This window comes from Dendropsophus ebraccatus, chromosome 5, assembly GCF_027789765.1.
Source record: "Dendropsophus ebraccatus isolate aDenEbr1 chromosome 5, aDenEbr1.pat, whole genome shotgun sequence".
NCBI lineage: Eukaryota > Metazoa > Chordata > Amphibia > Anura > Hylidae > Dendropsophus > Dendropsophus ebraccatus.
Genome location: NC_091458.1, coordinates 130,799,745 through 130,825,714, shown reverse-complemented (window position 1 = coordinate 130,825,714; position 25,970 = coordinate 130,799,745). Strand labels below are relative to the sequence as shown.

Here is a 25,970-nt window from a genome sequence, read left to right as displayed (position 1 = left end):
CGCGGACAGGGCAGGAGCGCGCGCCTCCCATAGACTCCCATTATGAGCGGGAGGCTAACGGCATTCTGCGGCGGACAATTCCGTCGCGGAATTCCGCTACCTTTCCTCAGTGGGAACGGGGCCTAAGGCTTCATTTCCACTTAGCAAAACTAGCGGAATTCCGCAGCGGACAATGCCGTTAGCCTCCCTCTCATAATGGGAGTCTATGGGAGGCGCGCTCTCCTGCTCTGTCCGCGCTGAAAAATGAACATGTTCGCTGCGGAATTCTGCTAGTTTTGCTCAGTGGGAACGAAGCCTAATGCATACACAATCTAAGCCACGGCCGTTGGGCACAGGGCTGACAGTTTAAAAGTATTTTTTTAGGACAATAACTGCATCACCTGCCGAACGGACCCCCAGGACAGATCTTGAATTAAAAGCAGCTATCCGAAGGTACAAGTGGTTTGGGGGGGACAGATTGTGGGTACAGAGTCGGATTTGTACACTAAAACAAATACCTGGGCACTTATCACAACTGCAGCACCAGAGGAGCAGAGGAAGTATCTTTTGGCTGTTGTTCTTCTGTTCTTCTCTCTTCTAGGTATGTCCCCACTCTGCTCTGTTTGGTTGAGTGTGGAGCAGTATGCCATCAGTAGTTGTAAGAACAACATAGGAGCCATGACCAGAAGATACCACATACCACAGCTGCAGTGCCAGGGGAGCAGGGGAGGTAAGTATGAGGGAGCGGGGAAGGTAAGTATGAATGTATTTGTTGTTTTAGTGCACAAGGATTTTTTTATTAAAAATTTATTAACAAACCTAAATAGTTTTTGATGCATTTATGCAATAAAAAAAAAAAAACATTTCTAGGCTCTTATATTGTATGTGTTATACATATATATAATAGTCCGACCATGTATACACATACACACACATATGCTCATGTACAATTTATATAATCCATTAGTCTGTTTCTGCCATAAATAGATATTCTTTCTTTATCTCTTTTAATATCTCCTCGACATGTAAGTCCTTTGTGAATAGTCTGAACTCAAGTCTTTATGTGTTTTTTTCTCTTGTGAGAGATTTTCAGAATCAGACATTCTCAATTCTATACTTAATGAGTCCAAGCCATCTTCAGAATCCGTGAAGCACTGGTTACTGGATTCTCCATCAGAAGTGTCCATGTGATCATTATTACCTCTTATACACAAAGTACTGAAAGGCACATTCACAAAGGAATGAGGCTCCTGTATGGAGAGTCCGTCTATTGGGTTGCTCACAGATACTGGCGTAGAGAAAAACATCTGAACATCTGGGACATTTATATTGATCTGTTCAGGACTATTATTGGTTTGGTTGCTCTCTGCTTTGAATAACATGTCTTTAGCGGATCCTGATGTATTTGGGCAGGTAGAGTCAGATGAAGATTTATCACTGCTGGAGTTGCATCCTAAGCTTTTAGAAGAAAAGTATTCCCGACTACTGGGAGAGCCTGAAGTTTCCAAAGTGGATCGCACCATGTATCCTTTGCCACTTTTTGGGTAACTATTGACATCATCATCAGATTTATCAAGAAGTAGAAATTTGGTTGAAGGGCCTTGTTCTATGTTATAAATTGTAAAAGAGTGACAGATCTCCGAGTACAAATCTGGCAAACAGGGTTTCTTCTGGCAATATTTGTTGTTTGAAAAGTCCTTGAAAGAAAAAGTATAATTTATTAAAAGCACAGAAAAATACTCAGAAAATACACTATTTTCCGGCATATAAGGCGACTGGGCGTATAGGACGACCCTGACTTTCAAGAAGATTGTCAGGGGTTCGCCTTATACGCTGGAAAATGTTAACCCCTGCCTGACCGCAGCAGCGTTTACTAGCTAGAGCCCTGCTGTGGTCAGGCAGGGATTAACTGCAGTTAAAAAAAAAAAACACAACAGTTAACTCACCTGTAACCCGTTCCCAGCAGCTGCTCGTCTCCCATCCCGTTCCCAGTGCAGGCAGTGTGACGTACACTGTCTGCTCCGGAGGTCCCCGAAGCTCTCCCGGGCAGCCGAGCGTCTCATCGGAGAAGCTCGGAGATGCTCGGCTGCCGGAAGAGCTTAGGGAGAATGACAGAGGCTTTGGGTAGACTGTTTGTTTTTCTATAGTGATCGCCGCATACGATGGGGATGCGGCCATTTTCGAGCTCCCCCCACCATATGCGGCGACCGTACCTGGCTTATAAGACGCCCCCCAACTGAGAAGATTTTTCAGGGTTAAAAAGTCGTCTTAAACGCCGGAAAATACAGTACTTATGCTGTAAAGTATTATTCATAAAGCTCTGTTATGTACAAAGAATTATTGTAATACTTACCAATGCTTCAGGTTTCTTTGATGTCACTTTTATTTTATACCAGATTACAACAAATACAATAACAGCAGTACCGCAGATTGGTAGCAAAGCGAGAAATGCCATGTGGAAGTATCCATCTGTAAAGAAAAGAGGTCATAGTTTAAATAAGTGAAAACAAATGAACACCATGGGCAGAAAATAAAATAAGCATAGATTGGGTACAATCAATACATACACCTACAGCTGATGTGCCAGATCCCACACTTAGCATTATAAAACATGGTCAGTGGTCATTGTTTAAACTTTACTCCACATTGGAAATGTCAACCAACTCCATCTATGTAGCCAAACAAATGTGCTCACTGTAATAATAATGTAGTTGTGTCCTTAAAGGGGTTGTCTGGGATCAAATTATATTTTACTATGCTGCTGGGGCTGGGGGAAGATGTCAGCTACATATACTTACCAGCTTGTCACTGGCTGTTTTGAAATCTCTGGCGGTGGTGGACAGCCTGGGACCCGGCAAAAATGACGGAGTGGGTCAGGTAAGTAAATGTCACTGACATCTGCCCTGCAGCCCCAGCAGCATAGTAAAATATAATTTGATCCCAGACAACTTTAAGGCCTCGTTTCCACATGTGCGATCCTGAATGTGGTTGAAACCACAGCCTCAATTCTTCACCAAAAGTCTGATAATACTTGCAGCATTGGTATGGGAGCTGTCTGGGCAGGGTACTTTTTTTTCTATACATGTCCATGGAAGGAAAATTGAAAATAATAAACTATACTTACCTCCCTGGCTCCCAAGCTGCAGACAGAATCTTACCACACCATTCCTGCTGTGTGGCCGGTTCCAGGTTCTGTGGTCATGACAATCCCAGAACCCAGAAGCGGCCACACAATAGGGATGGAGTGGTAAGATATAGCATGGGAGCCAGAGAGGTAAGTTTAGTTTATTATTTTCTATCTTCAAAAGAATTCCAGCAGATGTTGAAAATACACAATAACTGAATGTAAACATGCTTGGCATAGTAATATATCTATCCTAAGATAATAAGAAAGGAAATACTAAAAGTGCATTTTAACATTAGAATATTACACTTGTTATTATTGCGCGTGCACACCGGCAGCCTTTTCATTGGCTGGATCGCGTCACATGGCTTCCAGCTTGCTCAGCCAATCAGAGCTGAGCAAGCTGGAAGCAATGTGATGCATTCCAGCCAATTCATTCTAATGGAAGACGGGGAAGAAGAGGATGACCGAGCCCGCCCCCCGCTTGTGATGACATCATCACAAAATGGAGGCGGGAGAAGAGGACGGGGTCGATAGTAAATTCGTAAGTATGTTTTTTTTTTTTTTTTACTTCCGGGGGGGGGGGGGGGGGGGGGGGGGGGGGGGTAGGGGGGGGGGAGAGGCGGAATGGCTCCAAGCAGGTAACTAACATACATTACAAAATTATATAACTTTGTAATGTGTGTTAGTTAAGGGGGGGGGGGGAAGCACCGGAGTTGCCCTTTAAGCTATAATATTGTGACAAGATAAAATGGGGCACAGAGAGGTATGGGGGGTCTTTGCTTAATGGGCATAGTATTCCTTAGCATAACGATTCCTTATGCTAAGGAATACTATACCCATTAAGCGAAAGCCTACCCCATACCCATGCCCAAGGTTTATTCCATTCTATGTTACCTGCCTTTGCCTAAGCTGGTGGATGCAGTTGTAGGGAATGGCTAGGTTGATAATACGTAAAATTGATGACCCTCTTTCATAATAACTTCCGTCATTGTCTGTTATTTTTAACGGACACTTTTCATTTTTGCACTTTTGTTTTGCCCTCCTCGTATTTAAAAGGCCATAGCGCTTGCATTTTTTGTACCTACAGACCCATATGAGCCCTTATTCCTTTTGTGACACCGATTGTACTTTGCAGTGACAGACCTAGTTTTTCCATAAAATATGCTGTGAACAATTTATTTGCTTGGGAACAATTTATTTGTGCAGTGAAATTGTGAAAAAAGAGCTATCACCCTGTGGTGAAACTGACATGTTATCTATGTTCCTCAAGTCAGTACGATTACAGTGATATGTAACATATAACTTTTATTTGACTGCTTTTGAAAAAAAAAAAAAAAACTTAGGGTGAGATTAATCAAACATGGTGTAAAGTGAAACTGGCTCAGTTGCCCCTAGCAACCAATCAGATTCCACTTTTCATTCCTCACAGACTCTTTGGAAAATGAAAGGTGGAATCTGATTGGTTGCTAGGGGCAACTGCGTTAGTTTAACTTTAGACCATGTTTGATAAATCTCCCTCTATGTTTGAAATTGCTCTATTCTGATCCTTATAACACTGTTATTTTTTGGTCTATAAGAATGTGTGAGGTGTCAACTTTTTATCCCATGCTCTGTAGCTTGTTTGTGTATATGCAACTTTATAATCACTTTTTATTACAATTTTTTCTGGTTTTGATGTGACCAAAAATCTGCGATTTTGCACTTTGGGCTTTGCAATCTGGGGGGGGGGGGGGGGGGGGGGGGGGGGGTGCTTAAGCCATTTACCCTGCGAGATCAGCAACTCAAATTTAATAGTTCGGCCGATTACCGACACAGTGATAGAAGATATGTTTATTTATTTTTATTTATAAAATGGGAAAGGGGAGTGAGTAAACCTTTGATATGGGATGAGATTTTCTACTTTTTTTTTTTCTACAGTAACTTGAAGTCCTCCTGTGGAACTTCTATTATAACTGCACTGATCTCTCATAGAGATGAATGCAGTATATATAGTATGTACAGCATTGATCTCTGAGATCACTGTATGATTACTATGGGCTGCTGGAGCCCATGGTAATCAAGTGCTGAGCTGGCATCAACCACATTGTGGCGCTGAGGCCCGGCAAGAAGAAGGGATCACCCCTCAGGGTCATGGGGGGAGGGGGAGATCCTGCCACTAGACACCAGGTGATGGCCTATTCAAGCCATTTAAATGCTGCCGTCAGTTTTAACGTCAAAATGGGTTAAGGGGTTAAATAACAGACGATGGCCATCATTTTTACATAGTGTGAACCTAACCAGTCACTGTCTTGAAATTAGACAGGATAAAACTAGACCAAATAGGCCAGATTTATTACATAGCTCTGCTCTTTGGTATGTATGATAAAAAGATAATATATGATAAATCTAGTGCAACTTGCTAGACACTTTTCTCATCCATATATTACCATATGGCTGGACTACTTTACACCAGAATTTTTCACCAATAAATAAATAAATATATAAAGTAGTAACATTTTAGCCATGCCCCCTTTTATGGACACTTGTAAACAGTGTGTAAAAAGTAAATTTTGGTGCATTTTAAATCATATGTTATAAATAAGCAGATGATATTCATCCGCCAGTCTTGGCCTTTTTTTTTTTTAATTTTTACCTTTTTTAGTAAAATTGAGGCATATTGGCTGGGAGAAAGTACTCTCTGTAGTATTTACTTTACGTATAGTTTTGGCGGCAACACAATATTCTCCATCGTATCCAAGAGTTTCAAATGTGAATGGAAATTCAACCGCTATTCCTTTAAATATGTCCTGATAACAAAGGTCAGACAGAAATTGGTTATGTAAAGTAGAAACCTCATTAATATTTAATGAACAATTGCATATACATACAGTATAAGATTTATATTGCATGATTTATACCATGTTATGTCAGGGCTGGAAGTTGAAGTTGTATAGGCCGTAGGCTTTTACATGCAGAGGGGTAGCTCTTAAAGGGGTTATCCAGGCTTAGAAAAACATGGCCACTTTCTTCCCGAAACAGCACATTTCCTGTCCTCAGTTTGGGTGTGGTCTTGCAGCTCAGTTTCTGTGAATAAAGTCATTGGTGCTGAATTGTAATACCACACACAACAGGGTAGACAGGTGTGGCAATCTTTTTGTGAGAAAGTAGCTGTGTTTTTTCTATCCTGGATAATCCCTTTAAAGGGGATGACACACCTGTAAGGTTCCTGCGCACGGTGCCGGTCTATTACCAAGTGCCATCCAGGAATGAAGCACTGGCTGCGGGCCCGCCGGCCCCCAATGTAACTAAGCACCTCCCCTCTGTGATGCGGCTCCATTAGAATGGAGCCGCATTACAGAGGGATGATGGGCCCACCATCAGTGCTTCATGTCCGGCGAGTGCTCAGTAATAGACTGGCGCTGTGCGTGGGAACTGGGCGGGGGTTAAAAAAAAAGGACTGTGCCACTGGCATCTCCGCGGCGGTCTGTTCATGTACCTAGTGGTACATTCACTTTAAAATCCAACATTTCAAACTGTTCAGTCAATGGAGAGTTGGGATGCCCCATACACATTAGTCAGTTGGCCATACCGACTGAAGTCGTTATTTTTTTCACTATGAGCATCTTCAGGTGGGAGATGAAGAAAGACTAGAAGATTTCTATCATCTTATGCCACTCTTCTACACAAACTAACACATATACCGTATTTTCCAGCGTATAAGATGACTTTTTAACCCCAAAAAATCTTCTCAGAAGTCAGGGGTGATCTTATACGCCGGGTATGGTCACCCCATGCGGTGGAGGGGATAAAAAATTGCCGCATCCCCACTGTATGGGGCGACCACTGTAAAAAAACAAACAAACAGTTAACTTACCTAGGGCCTGTTCCCGACCTGGGTGCGTCTTCTGTCGGTAGTGTCTAAATCACATACCGTAAAGGGACCTCTCCAGGCAAGCCCCGACCCGGCCGGATTTCATTGGCTGCTCCACTTTGGGCTTCCTAGCAGCCAAAATCAGATCCTACCGGATCCCCCAGACCCCCGACCCAGTTTCAGGGTTAGGGTTGGGGGTTGGATTAGGGTTATGTTCCACTAATTTCTCATGTTCTAACCCTCCCCACAGCTCCAACCTTAACCCTAACCCTCCTCATTAGCACCAACCCTGAGGGGTAGGGTTGTTGTGTGGGCAGGGGATAGTTAAGTAGTTTGGTAGTAACCCTAATCAGACCCCCAAACTTAACCTGGCAGGGTCTGATTTTGGCTGCTACGAAGCCTGGAGTGGAGCAGCCAATGAAATCCAACCAGGGCGGGGCTTGCCTGGAGAGGTCCCTTTACAGTATAGAATTTATTCACTACCGTTTTCTGTGCCATTCCGGGCGCAGGCAGTATGACGTACACGGTTTGCGCTGGGGATCCCTGAAGCTCTTCCGAGCAGCCGAGCCTCTCATCGGAGAAGCTGCCGAGAGAGCTTCAGAAGAATGACAGTGACTTTGGGGACTTCCAGAGCCTCCCGAAGCCTCTGTCATTCTTCCAAAGCTCTCCCGGCAGGCTGCTCGGGAGAGCTTCGGGGATCCCGGCGCAGTCAGTGTACGTCACACTGCCTGCGCCGGGACTGGTACAGAAGACATGCGAAGGACAGGAACGGGCCCCAGGTGAGTTAACTGTGTGTTTTTTTCAGTTAGCTGCAGTAAACCCCAGCAGCAGGGCTGCGGTCAGGCAGGGATTGACATTTTTCGCCGTATAAGGCGAACCCCTGACAATCTTCTTAACAGTCAGGGGTTGTCTTATGCGCCGAAAAATATGGTATATATATTTTAACATAACAACTAGTTATGCTCTCAAGCTCTTACAAATATGTCTATTCTCACATTATAGTTTGTGTGGTCAGTACACTGATACGTGCTGTTCGTACCTCTTCTGGGTTGTCTTTTTTCCTGATTACCAGGGTATAAGCCAAAGACATCTGATAGATTATTGGTGGTATGCAACTTGGCTTCTGTGTAGAGTCGTCAATCTTTATAAAACCATCTCCTTTAGTTACAGTTAGATATGGTGAGTCTGGTTCCACTGCAAAAGTAACAACATATATAGTACATACCCAGATATCAGTAGGTAATGTATCACACATCAAAACATCAAATGTAACCCGTAACACCCAAATGCTTTAGAAATGGAACCCTTTTCTAGATTAAATACTAAAAGGCACACTAGCATAATGGTTATGTGATCTGCAGTTTCCGGTTAGAATGTTAGGCTTATGCTGGGTTCACACTACATTTTTGCAACCTGTTTTTTCTATCTGTTTTTGCAAAAAATGGATGGAAAAATGGATGCATTTGTGTACATCTATTTTGATCTGTTTTTCCACTGATCTCCATTATAAAAAAAATGGATGAAAACACATTCTTTTTAATGTACACAAAATTGTAGTTGGCCCATTTTTTTGTATACATAAAAAAAAACCACAAACTGCATTTTGACCCTTTTTTTTAAATAAAAAAAGTCAATAGAAAAACTGATGAAAGCAGATGCACACAAATGCAAATTGCAAAAACAGATGAAAAAAACAACTGCAAAAGCGTAGTGTTAAACCAGCCTTACTCTCAATGATTTTTTGTGCCTGCAGTAGCCATCTTGTATTACTCACAGTACCCCTCTTGCATGGAGACAAGCTGCATAGGGGAAGGAGGAGTGGGAGCAATGGGGACTGCATAAATTGGTGCCTGAGCAGCTATTTTTAAGGCTGAATGGGAAGGAGACATGGTAGAGAGAAAACCTGGGGGGCAGTACAATATTTTGCAAAGATTCTTGATATTTATAAAGAAAAAAATAGAAGAAAAAACAGGAGGAAGACTATGGAGAAAAATAAAGTTTGCCATAGCATTTCAGAAGGCCTGAAAATTGGAGGTAAAAATGGTGGGAATAGTTGGAGGATAAAGTGGAGAAAAGTTTGACAGTTTGTTTCTAGTTCTAATATGAACTAACAGCTTATGATAGAAATCAGCCATTTGCTGTTAGTTTGGTGGACTTGTACAGCTGGAACGCACATTTTAGTTTTTTTTTCCCAATAACTAAATTATTAATGCAGAGACATAGGAGGAATTTATCAGTGCTTCCACCATAAAACCAGTGTAAAAAGTGTTCCAGGAGCAGGTAGTGGCATTGCGCAACACCTGGACAGGTGAATTTTACTTCTTTTTTCTGTTTCTCCACTCCCAGTCCGAATTTTTTTTTTGGCCCAGCGACGGTCGTCTCCTTTAACTTGATAATAGAAAGCATCAATAAGATACAGCTCCTGACTAGCCTTGCCAATATTTTGCTATGTGCATTTCCAAGTTAGCATCGAAAGGTCCAGCTTTTGTTTTCTACAAGACGTGTTCTCCTGTATATGTTTCCAGAGTTCTTTCTATTGAGATAGTAAAATGTCTGCCCTTACACAAGGACACCCCCTGTGATAACCTGCTTAAACCTGTTTGCCACCAGTGCCTCAATCAGATTGGTGAAGATTTATCAAAGTGTTTAGCTTCCAGCTTCCAGCTCTGGTAAAATAAAAACTGAACCATTATTTTTATTAATTTATCTATGCACAGTGTACACCTCATGCAATACCCTGGTCCCTATTTGCAAAACCAGTCAATTTTATTTTCATGTCCATGTTCTCAAATACTGTGCTAACCATAGCTCGGCCTCAGATCCTAAAGATGTTTTTAGAGATGAGCTAAGGTGGATTTGCAGCAAATTTTGCAAAGATTTGATTAGTTGATGAAGCAATTTTTTTCTCAATTTGCTAACTGGTGTCCTCTTCCGTGTCTCCAGTTCCACTCAGACAATCACTGACTGAAGGACAGTGATTGGCTAAGCAGTCTGTCACTATCAAGAAACAAAAGTGACAGCCCACTCAGCCAATCACTGGCTATGGCGCTGTCCCTTCTCAGTCAGTCAGTAATTGGCTGAACGGAGAGTGACAGCCTCACTCAGCCTATCATTGACTGATTGCAAAAGGTCAGAGCCGCTGACGGTGATTGGCTGAGTGGGCTGTCACTTTTATATCTCAAGAGTGACAGCTTGCTCAGCCAATCACTGTCTGTGGCTATGTCCCTTAGTCAGTGATTGCCTGAGCTGGCTGGTGGCACCTCAAGACACAGAAGAACACATCGGGGGAGTGCGGAGAGGTATGTATACATTTGGTACATTCAGTTCGCAAAGTTTGCTGTCAAAATTCACACTGAATTTTTAAAAGATTGACTTATCTCTAATCTTAACACTAAATTAATCAGCCAAGTATGCTATCAAAATAGAACACAACAAAGCTGAAAGTATAATACATTTTTGAAAGTAATGGCCCTGTGGCTATAAGTAACAGTAATAGTAGTAGGGGTATAAATTAGTATGAGTTCATATTTATGTAACATATCAGAATAGAAGATCATTAACACATACCTTTAAACATGTATTGTATATCTGGGATTGTAACCCATGACGATTTGGAAGGAAAAACAGTCCGCACTCGAACTTTGTAATTCAGGTGCACATTTTTTTTAAGCGCACAGGTAAAGTTACACTCTGTTCTGGTGATATTTTCACATCCACGAACCTGAGACCAGCTTAAAAATTAAAAAAGTAAATGTTTATTTGTTTATTTTTTAATGCACTTTTTTTTTTTTTTTTTTTTTTTTGGAAAACTGCAGAATTTAGGTTTTACAGCTGGGTAGAGAAGTCCTCATAGAGAAAGGGAGTGACAGTATCACTTTAAAGAGGTTGCTGCTTTATAGTAAAATAGGTTAGTGTACAGTATTAGTAAGTGTACTCACTGTATATACTGACAGCAGTTCCCTGTGTACCTCATAGAGCTAAAACCAGACTCCCCTCCTCCAGGCTGGGCTGTCCTGCTCTGTGGTGAGTCTGTCCATAAGATGGCCGACATGGAGGAGCATGTGACCATGCCCCGCCCCCAATGTCCACCACTGAGCCTGTATATGCCTATGGAGGACACTGGAGGCGTGGTCACATGCTCCTCCATGTCAGCCATCTTAGGGACAGAAGAGCGCCACAAAGCAGGGCAGCACAGCCTGGAGGAGGGGAGTCTGATTTTAGCTCTATGAGGCGCACAGGGAGCTGCTGTCAGTAAGTAATGTAAATACGCTTACTTATAATACACACAAGACAATTTTACTATAAAGTGCCCAACCCCTTTAAAGAGGACCTGTCAGCCGTGATGCCGTAGTCATTTTCTATGGAGGTCGGACTCATCTCTACTGCTTTGCATAATGTGCACGTTCTGCTTTGGGCTGTGATTTCTCCGCTCAGGGACCGGATCCAGCAGCTGGACTTCTAGGGAGGGTTAGGTATGCCGGGCTCCACCGGGGGGGGGGGGGGGGGGGGGGGGTCTGATGGGGGGAATGGGTTCAGTCGAGTGGGCTCCACTACGGCATCACGACTGACAGGTTTCCTTTAAGCTTTATTTTCTCGGTGGCAGTTACTGGCAGTTACTTTGAGAATTTTTTCTGAAGCATGACCAACAGATACATGAATATTCAGGTGTTATAGCACATACTTACATTGTTTTTTCAGTTGGGTAAAGTGCATATTGTACCGTGTAAGTTACAAAAGAAGGATTTTCAGCAGCTGGAAGCCATGTGAGGAAGAGACTGAAGTTTCTGGATTCCAATTTAACAGTTGAAGGTTCACGGATCTCTCCTAAAGCCACAAAAAGTAAATACATAATAGTAGTATTATAGTAGTATAGTAGAATATTCCCACACAAATTTTGCACTGTGTTTTTTGGGGGCTGAAAAAACGCCACTAGACCCCCCCCCCCCCCAAAAAAAAAAAAAAAAAGTGCCAGCAGTTTTTCCTACTTGGCCTTTTTTTTCCTGCCGTTTTAGTGTAAATTAACAATTATTGTCAATGCATTGTTTGGGTTTCCTTCTACTTTCTTTTGTAGTCAGGAGTTTCAAGAATCAATACCAATTACTTTCATTGCACTATTATTTGGGCATTGCTATTTGCAACAGTAATTTTTATGATAATCGTGCATGTGCCTTTTGTCTCCAGTAGATGGCACCATTCAGCTGCAATTGATGTTTAATACATTTTGCTATGTTTCAGTAAGGCAGAATCCATTTGCACTATATAGTGACAAGCACGCAGGCCACCGGTTTTACATTTCATCTGTGTGGATTTCCCTTAATTTTAATACATGAATTTTTATAATTTATTAAATATGAAATAAAGAGTAATTTTTGAATTTACAAAAGTTTCTATGTTTGGTCTTTTCAGCAATTTGGCGATTCACTTTAAGGCCAGCTTCACACTTACGCAGATTTGACTGCTGCGGATCCTGTGTGTGAACGTACCCTAAGAAGGAGGCGCATACCTTAAGCCCTTAAACATTAATGTGCCAGGAGTCGGGGGTACTGACAGGCAGCTGCGATTACGCAGCTACCTGTTATTAACCACTTAAATGCCATAATCTATAGCAATTGCAGCATTTAATGGAGTGACAGGAGCAGTACCTGTCGCTAACTGAATGAGACTGCCGCAGCATGATCACTTCCCCAGACAGGCGGAGGAGTTATACTTATCTCTGGCATGTCAAAACTTCCTGTCAGATCAATGATCTTCTCATTAGAAGAGCGCCAATAATACTGATCAGTCTAGTGATTACCTGGGGGGAACACTGGGGGATTATTACTATTGGGGGGCAAAGAGGGGATTATTACTATGGGGGAGCACAGGGGGGATTATTACTATGGGGATAGAGCACAGGGAGGGATTATTACTATTGGGGGGAAACACAGGGGGGATTATTACTATATGGGGGCACAGCAGGGGATCCTACATACAGGGGGCAACCCACATAGCTACTGACTTCACTGCACATGACACAAAAAAGTGGAAGTTGTTGTAAAAGTGCGGAGCGGAGATGTTTGTCTGGCAGGTTCAGAAGAGATGAATTGTAGCTGGAAGCAAGATTCGCCCTGTAGTCCAAATTACCTAGAAATGGCCCTGATCTATATACAAAAAAGCCAGACTACAGAAACATAACTAAATGGAATAATTACTTTACTAACTCATAGAAACAATACATGACAATACATTAAATATGTAGGAGACATCAGCCCCGATAATCATGGTGTACAGGCTATATGAGAGCAGACAATTTATGCCTCCATGTAGTATCTAGACCCAATTTTAGACCTCATATAGTTCGGAGGGTCCCTCTGTGCTCTCATATAGTAAAAAGGTCACCATCTATTATCCATTATCCCCCCTTGTTCCTCCATATAGAAGATAGACCCTCCCTTTGAACCCCCATGTAGTAGTGAGGCCCCCCCTGTACCTTCATATTGAAATGCAGCTTCTCTGTGCATCCTATAGTAGTAAGGCCTTCTGTGCCCCAATATAGTTATTATTTCCTTCTGTTTCCATGTAGTAGTAGTAAGGGCCCTCTGTGCACTCATATAGAAGTTTGACCCTCCTCTGTGCATCTATCTAGTATTTAGACCTCTCTGTTCAGGCAATCCACCCCACCCCCCAAAAGGTAGTACCCTCCATGTAGGCCTCCCCTCCAGCACCATCTCATTTAGATAATACATACCCCCTGGTATGTATTTCCCATGCAGCCACCCCCTTCCCCAGCAGTAATCTCCATGGTAATCTTCCTAGTTAGCACATCCCAAACCCCATAAATAACATCCATCCCAGGAGTTAGCCCCACCCACCCACATAGGTCTCCTCCTCTATAACCAAGAAAAAAAGTCATACTTACCTGCTGTGCGGTTGCAGTACTGTAGTCTTCGGATGTCAACTGTCTCCATGCTCTGTAAGGGCACAAGTGATATCACTCATGTCCCACAGCTCTAAGGGAAGGAACGGCCTCTTGTGGCCACAACAGTAATTGGCAGGATTGTCAATCACTCTGCTGCATTCAACTGTATGTTCTCCTCGCATACAAGCGCATACAACTAAATGGTCAGACACAACATTCGGTAGCCGTGTGGGCCCCCAGGAACACTGGTTGCTGGCCAGGGGCCACCTACAGCCAATAGACATTTGTTAAGTCTTGTGCAGGTGGCCCATAGGAGAGACTGGCAGTCTGCTGCTGCCGCTCCTATACCACGGGGTAACGGCCAGCAGACCAACACTATCGTAATCGGGATTTAAGGTCGTGCTTTAAATCAATTATTGTCAGATGATCATTGACTTAAAACATGATCTATTACATGAAACGTTTATCGTCAAGGTATGGCCGATAGTCGCTTAGTGTAATAGTACCCTTAGAGCGCCCTAAGGCCACATTCCCACATAGCAGTAAACACATGCAGCCAGAAGCATGCCCCATGCATTCACTTATGGTCATGTGATGTTGCCTGGACTTGCTGCAACATTGGGCGGCCACTGGCTTACACAGAAGTGTGCGTTTGGCTGCATTCATTTACCCCGATGTGGGAACACAGCCTAAAAGGATAAGAAAAAAACCAAACCAAAACAAAAGCCCAGTACAAAACACAATGTAATTCTAGACTATTGGTGCAAACATTACTTTGATTGACTTAACTTTTTTGTTTGTAATATGTTGATGTCTCTATAGCTACACACCACATTATACAAGAACATGTGCCAGGACAGGTGCATCTAAGGTCATTTTGACAGTAGTTACACCACATAAGTAAATGCAACCTGATATTGTGTGGATGTGGTGCTAGGGTGTGGCACATAATAATAATAATAATAATAATAATAATAATAGTGCAACAATACTATCATCTATACTATAAACCTGTGTTTCTCAAACTACCTTTTAAGAAACCCAGCATCCCAGTCACGAAAGAAAAGTTTTGACATGTCAGGGTCTGACGATGGGAAAATTATGAAGTCCAGCGTTTTTTACGCCAGGCTTACAAATGTCCCCGCAGCTCCGGAGCTCAGGGGATTTATGTAGAGGCGCATTGCCTCTACATAAATCCCAATCACACAGAGCCCGTCCATGCGAAAATGTTTAAACCTACGCCAGCTTAGAGCTGGCGTAGGTTTCAGTATAATTTTTTCTCCAGAAAAATGATAAATGCGGCGCACACAGAGGCCGCGCCCCCTTTGCGTGCTGCCGCAACCCCCCCCCCCCCCCCCGTAACGCCCCCTCTCCGCCCCACTGGCGAAGGTGGTGCAGATGTGAAAAAAATATTTGCAAAAATACCATTTGCGAGTATTTTCCCGACTATCTGCCCCATCTGCGCCTAAAAGAGGCATTTACACATTTTCATACATGTCCCCCATTGTCTATTGATCAGGGCGGCTTCTGCCATGAGGTGGAATGAGGATTCTGCCTCAGGCGTCAGATTCCCGAGTCCCTGAGAGGGTGGCACAATCCTGCCCTGTCATTTTATTAAGTCAGTCTGTGCAGCAGGTAGTGAGTGACACAGGCAGGAGCAGTGGCTTCCCCTCTGTGTGTCTCCAGGCTGCAACACAGAAGCAGCGGTGAGTTACTGGCACTGTAGGTGCTAACCTGAGACACTATCATGGGGCCCCTAACAGCTCTGCACATCACTCACATTACCTTATTTTGCACCTGTTTGTTGAAAATTGTGGTAAAATTGCTGCAATTTTGAGCCAATTCATCATATTGCAATAATGTGAGTTATATGCAGAGCTGATGAGGCTGCTCAGAGCCCATAGACCTCCTACAAACTCGTCATCAGGTCCTTGCAGGCAGCATACTAAAGAAATGTGTATATGTGGTGCACCACCAGTGTGGTGGACGACCGGTCACTTGCCAGATGGTGAAGTGTGACTCCACTACAGTAGTGGTTGGTTGGGGAATAGCTCAGCCTGGTGTTGGGCACACAGGTATGGTGGCACACCTACTTTTATTTGAGATAGGCTGGCTATACCCTTTCCCCTGTGATCAGTAACCTGACGGGCTGTCTAGGGGTCCCTTGGGTGCTTATCATGGTGGTTCGAAGCAGAATTGTGACCCACCCGGACAATTGGTACCACCACCCACAGAAAGGGGAGATGACTTAAAGAGGACCTGTCACCCCCCGTGCCGGGGTGACAGGCTCCTGAACCCCCGTTAGATCCCCCTATACTTACCTCATTGTGCCGTGTCCCGCTTCCTGAGCCGGTCGGGTGACTGAGATTTCAGCGCCCGAAGCCCGGCGTGCGCGCTCACAGGAGAGTCCGATGCCCGTAGAGAATGACGGAGCATCGGACTCACCATTCATTCTCTATGAGCATCTGACTCTCCTGTAAGCACGCGCGCCGGGCTTCGAGCGCTGAAATCTCAGTCACCCGACCGACTCAGAAAGCGGGACCTGGCGCGATGAGGTAAGTATAGAGGGCTCTAACGGGGGGGTCGGGAGCCTGACAGGTTTCAGCGGTGACAGGTTTCCTTTAAGGAAGATGCAATGGCTGTGTAGGTGCTTAGCGAATAACCACTGAGTCCAGGTAAAATAAATAAACTCTTCTTTACTGCAGGAAGGCTTAATACGGTGATATACAGTAGGATCTTGACTTGATAATATAGCTCAACCTGGAGTGACTCGACCTGTGCTGAGAGCTTAAGGAGAGGTACAGTCGTGCTGACTGAGTTGGGTGCTGAGAGGTAGAAAAGGTTTGGAGAAGTAGAGAGTAGGATGTCGAGAGAGTCCCAACCCAATGTAGTACTGTGCTCTGCCGGAACTTTAGAAGATGAATAAGTAGGATACTTGAGAGTATAGAGAATACTTGTGCCCGTGTTTTGACTCTTTGGTCTTTGCACCACCTATTGCCCACCAGTGTTCTCTGATGACACCCGCGCTGCGAGATTTGAGTACGTAGGCTTCTAGCAATTTTGCTCTATCCGGATCAGTTCCTCTTTCTTCAGGATACTGTCCTGCACTGTTAGACTGGCTCTCGGCGTGGGTTGGGGTGATCCCTGACTTGTTCTCTCTACGTGTGTGCTCAGCACTGCATAGTGTATAGAAGTGATGTTTTCAAGAAACAAATGCTAAGGTGTCCCATGTGCGTCCGTTCTCTACAGAGATTAAAGCAAGACTCACTCCACAGGGGACCTGGCATAAGCCAGGGCCCTACTTGGCTACCACAGGGACTGTTCTGGCTTTCGTCCTCCCTTTACCAAAGCCAGAGTAAGACTCACTTAGGTGTGGCTACACTTCCTCTCTCCATGTGACTTCCTTCTACAGCGTCTGTAACGTGTGCTGTGAGTGGGTGAGAAGAGAGTGTAATAGAAAGAGAAAGATAGAGATAGGCAGAAAAGAGAAAGAGCTCTCATTGGTGCACAGGTCCTAAAAACAATAACCCTTTAGTTACATATAGATGTGCAATACTTAGGTACACAATATACATACTATCGACATCTAGTGGCAAAACTTAGGTACTACTTCATTACCACTGAACTGATGCATACACAGTATTTGGACTGCTCCAACAAAGATAATCATTCCTAATGGTGTAGCTTAAGCCCTTCATGATCGAGGGAATTGGTGCCAGGATGTCTGGGTCAAATTAATGCAATGTTCCTCCTCGCCTTCTAAGAGACATAGGGGAGATTTATCATACTGGTGTTAAGTAGAATTGTCTTAGCTTCCCCTAGCAACCAATCAGATTCCACCTTTCATTCCTCACGAATCCTTTGAAAAATGAAAGGTGGAATCTGATTGGTTGCTAGGGGCAACTAAGACAATTCTACTTTACACCAGTTTGATAAATCTCCCCAATAGCGGGTTTTTTTCCCCACCTACAGGGCTGGTTGGGCAGTCAATTTTTGTGCCAGGATCTCTTGTTTTTATTAGTATCATATTGGTGTAAAAAATTTTTTTGATGTATATATACGTATAAATACGTATGACTGACGTGAAGGGGTTAAAAAAAAAGAAGGGTGTTAGAACTGAGAGGCGTCACAGGCCTAGGGCATAGACGCTTGAGGCCCCAGCTCTTTAAAACCACTCCTCTTAACAAAAAAAAAAAAAAAAAAAAAAGAAGACGACACCAGGACAGATTTGGACCCCGGAACAGGACATGAATTTACCACAACTACTACCACCCTCTGTGGTCCACAGAATCACAATGTGAGCGTGAAATAGCTGTCACCATGCGTACATTTTTTGTGATACAGTTTTGCAGTCCCATGGCATTCTGTTCTCCCAGATCTGCGCGAGGTTGTGCAAGTATGAGACCCTATTGTGGCTGGAGGTACAATGCTGCCACCAGCCACAAGAAAGACTGGCAGGGAAGTGAGCCGAGTCAGTGGGTGCTGTGAGCCGTAGCTATAATGGAGGCAGACCAAGTTTTGCTGGGGGGCCCCATAAAAGTTGCGCGGTCTGCCTCCATGGTAGCTAAATCACTCATTGCAGTCTACACTGGTGCAGTGCTGCTTGCTTTTTGGATGGTCAAAGAGGGACATGTGTGGTTCAGGCCTTATTTTTTTACTACTGCATAAGTTTTCAGTATTTGCGGATCCGCAAATACGGAGTACTTGGTTACAAATTAATTAACATGGTGCAATTCACACATCCTCTATTTTTGGGGAATCTGCAATCTGCGACATTAGAAAATGGGTCTGGTTGTAATACGGTCCACAAAACACCTAAGCACTTCACAAAACCACCCGTAATTGCCTTTTGCAATTCCGTAACATCTCTATTTAAGCTCCTCCTGACTGGTTGGGACAGCTAGTGACATCACTTTATGCCACCTCTATCCCCCCCCCCTTTTTTTGCAGATATGCAAAATACGGAGCACAATACGGATGAACTACGGAGGATATTTGTGAAAATTATGTGTGAAAGGGGACATAATGTCTCTTGATTCATCAGAATATAACAATTTGTAAGATCCAACTTGCACCACATGATGGAATAATATGCAAATTTGGGTCTATTACAAAGTAAGAAACCAGACACTTTCCAGAGCATAGAATGTTTATTAATGCCAATCTAATTTCTAGGTAAAAAAAAGAGGGACGTGTGAGGGGCAAAGAGGGACGTGGGGCAAAAAAGGGGCACTTGGAAGGTATGGCATAGCATATATATCATACAATGAACTCAGTAATAACATAAGTATGCATTATTAGGCAAGGTTCACACTATGTAAAAACAACGGCCATTATTTGTGAAATAGGGCCGTTGTTAATACATATTGTGAACCTTGCCTAATAATGCATACTTATGTTATTACTGAGTTTACACTAGGCAAGGTTCACACTATATTTCACAAATAACGGCCGTTGTTTGCACAACTACAGACGTTGTTTTTGCGTAGTGTGAACAAATCCTTATTATTAGTGCTACCTCTGGTGGTGGCTGCAGTTAGCCATTAAAAGTTATATGCAAAAGTGATTAACCCATCCTGAAATTATTAACCCTTTTCTATCTAACTGGAGAAACTTTTTAGATACAATAATGTACATTTTCTGATGATACATTCCTTATAACTCCTCCATTTCTAGGCCTGGGCCTATGTAACACTGTAATGCTCACAAGACGTGGGCTTCACCTACTACACATCATTTTTACTTTATTTTATCTCAAGCATATGAGTGTTGAAAACAGCCTGAAAATCAATGAGAAATGGGCACTCACCCAAGGGGAAAAAAAACTAAACTCTGGGCATATTCCTTACAGAAGGTCACATGAGATAACTACATTCCCAGTACCTGCTCAGAACCTGCTCTTCCACAACTTTACAGAGTTTACACAACATAACCATCAAGTGGTGATCACTCAGTTCCAAACTGAACAGCAACTTGAACTTAAAGTGAAAAAACATAATACAACAGTAAGGAAACACAAATATTAACCCCTTGGTGACCAGGCAATTTTCTTGCTTTTTTTTATTGCCACCGTCTAAGTGTCATAACGTTGTTTTATTTTGGCTGATGGGCTTGTTTTTTCTTTTTGGGACAAATTTTCCTTTTTATTGGCGCCATTTTGGGATTCATTGAGTTAGTTAATTGATTAACTTTTATTAACCCCTTGTTTGCGGGGTGTGTGTGTATAATAATAAAATTATGTTATTCAGCGTGCAGTAAATATAACATAACAAATATATTCTCTTGGTCAGTACGATTACAATTACAGATTTGTATCATTGTTTTTAACCATTAGCACTTTGGTGCAATAGTAACTATTTTCAGAGACAGCGCCGCTCTTTTCTCCAGTTCAGGTGTGGTTTGCAATTAAGCTCCATTCACTTCAACCTGCACCCAACCTGGAGATGAGTCAGGATGTCTCTGGAGGAAAGTGGCTATGTTTTTCTAATGCTAGATAACCCCTTTAACACAGATTGATCAGGGATTTCAATCAACAAGTAACAAGTTATACTGAATCTTTTCTCACAAAGATATAAATCAATCTGCCCAGTTCTTCCTGCTCTGTAACATGATCGATTAAATAGCATTCTTTTGGTGACAGGTTCTCTTTAAAACATACTACAAGATACTCCCGACGGCAAACGGCATGGTGCCTAAAGTAAAACATGGTGGTGGCAGTGTCCATAGGTAGGGGTTAGAGATGAGCGAACCTCGAGCATGCTCGAGTCGATCCGAACCCGAACTTTCGGCATTTGATTAGCGGTGGCTGCTGAACTTGGATAAAGCCCTAAGGCTATGTGGAAAACATGGATATAGTCATTGGCTGTATCCCTGTTTTCCAGACAACCTTAGAGCTTTATCCAAGTTCAGCAGCCCCAACTAATCAAATACTGAACGTTCGGGTTCGGATCGACTCGAACCCGAACCCGGTTCGCTCATCTCTAGTAGGGATGCATGAGCGTGGCTGGTGTCAGAGAGCTGCAGTTCATTGGTGGTATCATGCTCTGTATTAAAAGAGAACATGCTACCATCACCCTGTGCCCTTGGTTGTTGTGCACTTTTCCAACATAAGGGCCAGTTCACACATAGTAAAAGCGGCAGAATCCCGCCTGTCTCAGTGTCATACACTGTCAGTGTCATACTCTCCGCTTTAAGAATTCCGCAGGATTTTACTCCATGTGAACTGGCCCTAACAATGACCCAAAACACACATCTAAGGTAACTGTTGCATTTCTGAAGTAGTACAGGGTGAAAGTGCTTCAGCGGCCAAGTATCTCTTCAAAACCTATTAAACACCTATGGGGAATTTCTGAAGAGACAAGTTGAGTATCACTCTCCATCCAGCCTCTAAAATAAGTGGTTCTTAAATAATTGAAAAAAGATAAATGTTGCAATATGTCGCTACATGCCTTGAAGACTTGGTGCTGTCAATGACAATCATGGAGATTATATAAAACACTAGATGTAGTACCGTGTTTCTTTTAAAATATGAAATATAAATATATATTTATTCCCCCCCCCCTAGAAAAAGGGCTATAGCTTATACACTGTAGCCCCACTCTGTACGGTAGTTAGCCACCCTACAGTATGACCTGTGTCCTGTATGTCCTCTATTGTTAGGCTGCTATACTATAAATTCGCCTGTAGTTAATCCTCCATACAGTACACCTCCCTCTCAGCTCCGTTGTTCTTTCCCCATACTGTATACATCCCCCCTCTGCAGGTAGTCCCCATACTTTTTACCTCCCCCCTTTGTAGTTGGCCTACGTATCCTCTTTTCTCCCATATTCAATGTCCCCTACTCTGCATCTTCTTACCATTCCTGCCCCCCCTGTAGCTTGTGTTGAGCAGGTGGGGGTGGATCAGTCTGGCACTGATCGGCTGATGGTAATCCAACCAGTGTCTGGGATCTGGTCAGCTGACTGTAACTAGGGCTTTTTTTGAGTATTCCAGAAGAGCTGAAAAATTAAGCTAGGACTTCTTTTTGGAGACATTTTTGTTTTGAATTTTGTTTGATGTGGGGTGTATTAATTTTCACTATAAACCCCTCTAGTCAGAGGTCGAGGGTCTCAATGGTGCCACTTCACTTTGTGCCTGTGGGATTGGTACAAGGATCACGAGCATAATTTGTGCTGGTATCGTGCTTGTAATCCAAATCCACTCTTAAACCGACGCAAATTTTCCCATAAGAAATTATTGAAATGCAGAAAATTTGTTCCACACCCCAAAAATAATGTTTGTTTGTTTTTTATTCTGAATAACATGTAAAACAAATGAAACACACATTTAGAAACAGCTGAATATGTGATAAGTTACTGTACAGTATAGCAATCAGCATGTGGAGTATAATGTATAGTAAGGGCATAAACCTGAAAAACATCAGCAGTTTGTAGATACAGGATGGAACTGCAGATCCCCATAATACAGTAGTGTAGTACAACAGGCTAGAACAGAGAAGCAGGGCTGCTGTCAAAGGTCTGTGAGGTCACATGACAGCAATGTGAAAGGGGTGTGTGTTCAGCACGGACCAATCAGGAAGTGAGAATCACAGAGCTGTGCAGGAGGACAGTGAAAACAACAACAACAGTGTAAATGGCTGAGTGTAAGTGCAGGCACATTATAGCACCAGTGTGTATAGCTAAGTGTAAGTGCAGGCACATTATAGCAGCATTATGTATAGCTGAGTGTGAGCGCAGGCACATTATAGCAGGAACAGAGAGGATGGGGAACACAAGGGCTGACAGAGACTGCAGGGAGCATGAAGGAATGAGCAAGGCAGATGTGGGCACATAAATACAGCACTCTGTCCAGGGAGAGAGGGTTACAGCTATCAAGAGATTGCCTCCACAGTCCTGTCTCCTTAGGTAAGCCCCTGCCTCCACAGTCCTGTCTCCTTAGGTAAGCCCCAGCCTAAAGTGAATCTGCCATGATTTGGAAGGTGAGGGAGACTTCCTGGGTCAGAGTACAGTGCTGTAGACCACGCTATGCAAACTGTGCCCCTCCCTGACTTTTCCTCCCACCCAGCACAGGGAGCTCTTAAACCAAAGCAATGCTCTTCAATCAAGTTACAATTTAGAAAAACTGTGAGCTCTTCCTGCAAAATGCTCTCAATCCAAGTTAGGCCAGGTTCACACTACGTAAAAAACACGGCCGTATTTTATACTAACGGCCGTTAGTATGAAATACGGCCGTGTTTTTTACGTAGTGTGAACATAGCCTTACTCTTAAACCAAGGTACCACTGTCTTTACGTTATGGGTTAAAAAAACGTTCTATGAAACTGTCTTAGAAAAATGGATCCAAACTGACTGCACACAGTTGCATCCATTTATGCATCCGTTTTTTTTTAAATTGTATAATTTACTATAAATCGTATATCATGCTATATATAATATATACCTTAAATAGAGGTTTTTCCATCCACTTATATTATAAAAGTAACAATTTATAAAACGGATCCATTAAACGGACTGCAAAAATGCAATGTGACCCCAGCCTAATGCGTTTAAACCCTACAGAAAAGTTATATTCTATTTTCTTTTCTTATGTTCAACAGTAAAAACTAGGAAATGGGAAGTATATTTGATATGGTAAGGGTGCTATGTCCACTTTCTTTCTTCTCTGATTATTCATACCTATGATCAGTCTCTGTACACAGAGGAAATACTAAAAAGAAATGTTTTCGTATTTAATGCCCGTATTTTACCGCGTGTGTGTCCCTAGACTATTAATTTCTGTGTTAAATGATAGACAATGCTATTTGCCTTTGTAAACAATATTTTATTTTGGAAAAAACTAAAAAAAATTTATTCCTTTCCTCTATTTATAAGTGCTCAATATATATCAGCAAAAATTCTATAGTTCGTAGTAATTTTATTTTAATATTCCAGTCCCCTGAAGCCTCTGCCAAGATAACACTTTTCCAGGAAGCTTAGATTTATCATATTGACCTTCTTGTGTGTTATGCTCTGCAATCTATCCACAAAACATATCAAGCATCTCCATACACAAGAGAAGCAGTAGTTTTATTAGTGTCCTACAATGTATTAATGATTTTGGATTGTGTAAACATTATACATTTAAGTAAAATGCTGAAAAAAACTGTGCGTGAACAACTAAAAAGTAACGTCCGTTGTTTGCAAATAACATCAGCGAATAATTGCCATGATCATTATTTTGATGTCCGCGCAGACAACATCCGTTATTTAATAGACTGTGTGCATTGAAATCCGTCATTCCATTGACATCAATGCATTGCATTAAGGCAGGCATGTCCAAAGTCCGTCCGGAGGGCCATTTGCGGCCCGCGTTCCGAACTTTTACGGCCCCCCAGGTATCCAGCTTGCTATTATCTGCCTGTGTTATAAAGCATATAGCATGTAGCATGTAAAATGGTCGGCCCTCGCACATGTTCACTTCATCAAATTTGGCACTCTTCGAAAAAAGTTTGGACATGCCTGCATTAAGGTAAAGGCTAAGCCTGTATTTCTATAGGGCATTGTAGTTGGCGCTAGCATTTATGAGAAGCTCTTGCAAATGAATGTCAAGCAATGCAACATCTGCCTAAGGTGCCATGACTGTATCATCTCCAAAGCCTCTGAGCTGTCTTATGGAAGACACTAATGGTTATTTCTAGTGTTGAGCCTCAGGCTGTATCCATGTTTTCCTGGTAGTTCTAGGGTGGCAGCCGGGACTCAAACACTGAGAGGGAGATTTATCAACCATGGTGTAAAGTGAAACAGTCTCAGTTGCCCCTAGCAACCAATCAGATTCCACTTTTCATTTTTCAAAAAGTCTGTGAGGAATGAAAAGTGGAATCTGATTGGTTTCTAGGGGCAACTGAGCCAGTTTCACTTTACACCAGTTTGATAAATCTCCCCGATTGTTCGGGTTTGGATAACGTTGCCGAACCTGAACATTTTGACAGATCCGCTCAACACTAGTTATATCCTTCATGTGGAATTAATAAATATACATATTTTTCATAAAAATATAATATCTAGATTTATGACTAATGCAACATAATATATAGAAGTGACTGGAGTGGTTATTACTTTCCTCTGTCATGTCCTGTACGACTCTATGCCAGCTCTCTGTGCTTTCTCTTATGATTGCAGTAAAACAACAAGCAACAGGAAGGGCTTGATTAACCACACAGTAAAACAAAAGCAAAATACGACATTAAAATAGATATAAAACGCAGCCGTATTGTGAATCTTATAATGTGGAAATATTTCAATCGGTGTGAACACTGTAAAAAATGTGTGCACAGATAACCGCTTTTCCATAGACTTTAATGTAGCTCAATACAGCCGTGTTTTATACCTGTTTTACCCTTATTTTTCTGTGTGTGAACATAAGCCTAATAAAGAACATCAAAAAGTTATGTACAAGCACATGCAGTGTCTGTCCCTGCACATTGCCACTTTCACTGACCCTTGCTCCTTATTGGCTAAATGTAGCAAAGCTACGTCAGTCGTTAGGTTAATATAATGTATATAAAAAAAAAAAAAGTACCTGCATGATATCCCGCTATGTAGCTGATGGTCAGGAAGATCCATGCGAACCAGCCAGACATGGTTACATTACAATCCCCTTCTAAAGGTGGTGTTTCTACTTGATAGTGCCTGTCAGGCTTTCTTCCTGACTCACTCAGTGACAACACAGCACTCCCACAGTTTCTGCCCGCCCAGAAGGGAATTCCATCTGGGTGTGTTCTGTGCCTGCAACCCTTTCCTATCAGGTTCTCGCAGAAGGAGGGCTGAAATCATCATAATGAAAGTGCTATGAAGGTTCCTGGCATAAAATCATGAGGGCAATTTTATATAATTGCTTAGTTTTTTTATGATTTCTCCACCAATCAGCAATAACACAAATAACATTATCTTGTGACAATGTTACCTGCAAAAGGATGGGCTAGTCAGTATTGATATATGTTTAACACTGTGTTTTTTTTCAGTGCAGTGATAGCTGTTGGTACATTATTCTAGTTTAGGTGGACTGATTGCCTTTTGGATGTGTCTTTAAAGGGGTTATCCAGCGCTACAAAAACATGGCCATTTCCCTACTGTTGTCTCC

General features: G+C 42.6%; 1 protein-coding gene across 1 annotated transcript; it reads right to left on the bottom strand.

Moving 5' to 3' along the window:
* IFNLR1 (interferon lambda receptor 1) lies at positions 1-25,545 on the bottom strand. Its single transcript, XM_069972515.1, has 7 exons — positions 25,410-25,545; positions 11,642-11,780; positions 10,524-10,687; positions 7,996-8,150; positions 5,739-5,892; positions 2,333-2,448; positions 1-1,676 (listed from the first exon to the last, which is right to left on the bottom strand). Exons 1-7 carry the CDS (start codon positions 25,468-25,470, stop codon positions 987-989), a joined length of 1,479 nt encoding a protein of 492 aa, XP_069828616.1. The 5' UTR covers positions 25,471-25,545; the 3' UTR covers positions 1-986.
* Between the last annotated feature and the right edge of the window lie 425 nt (positions 25,546-25,970).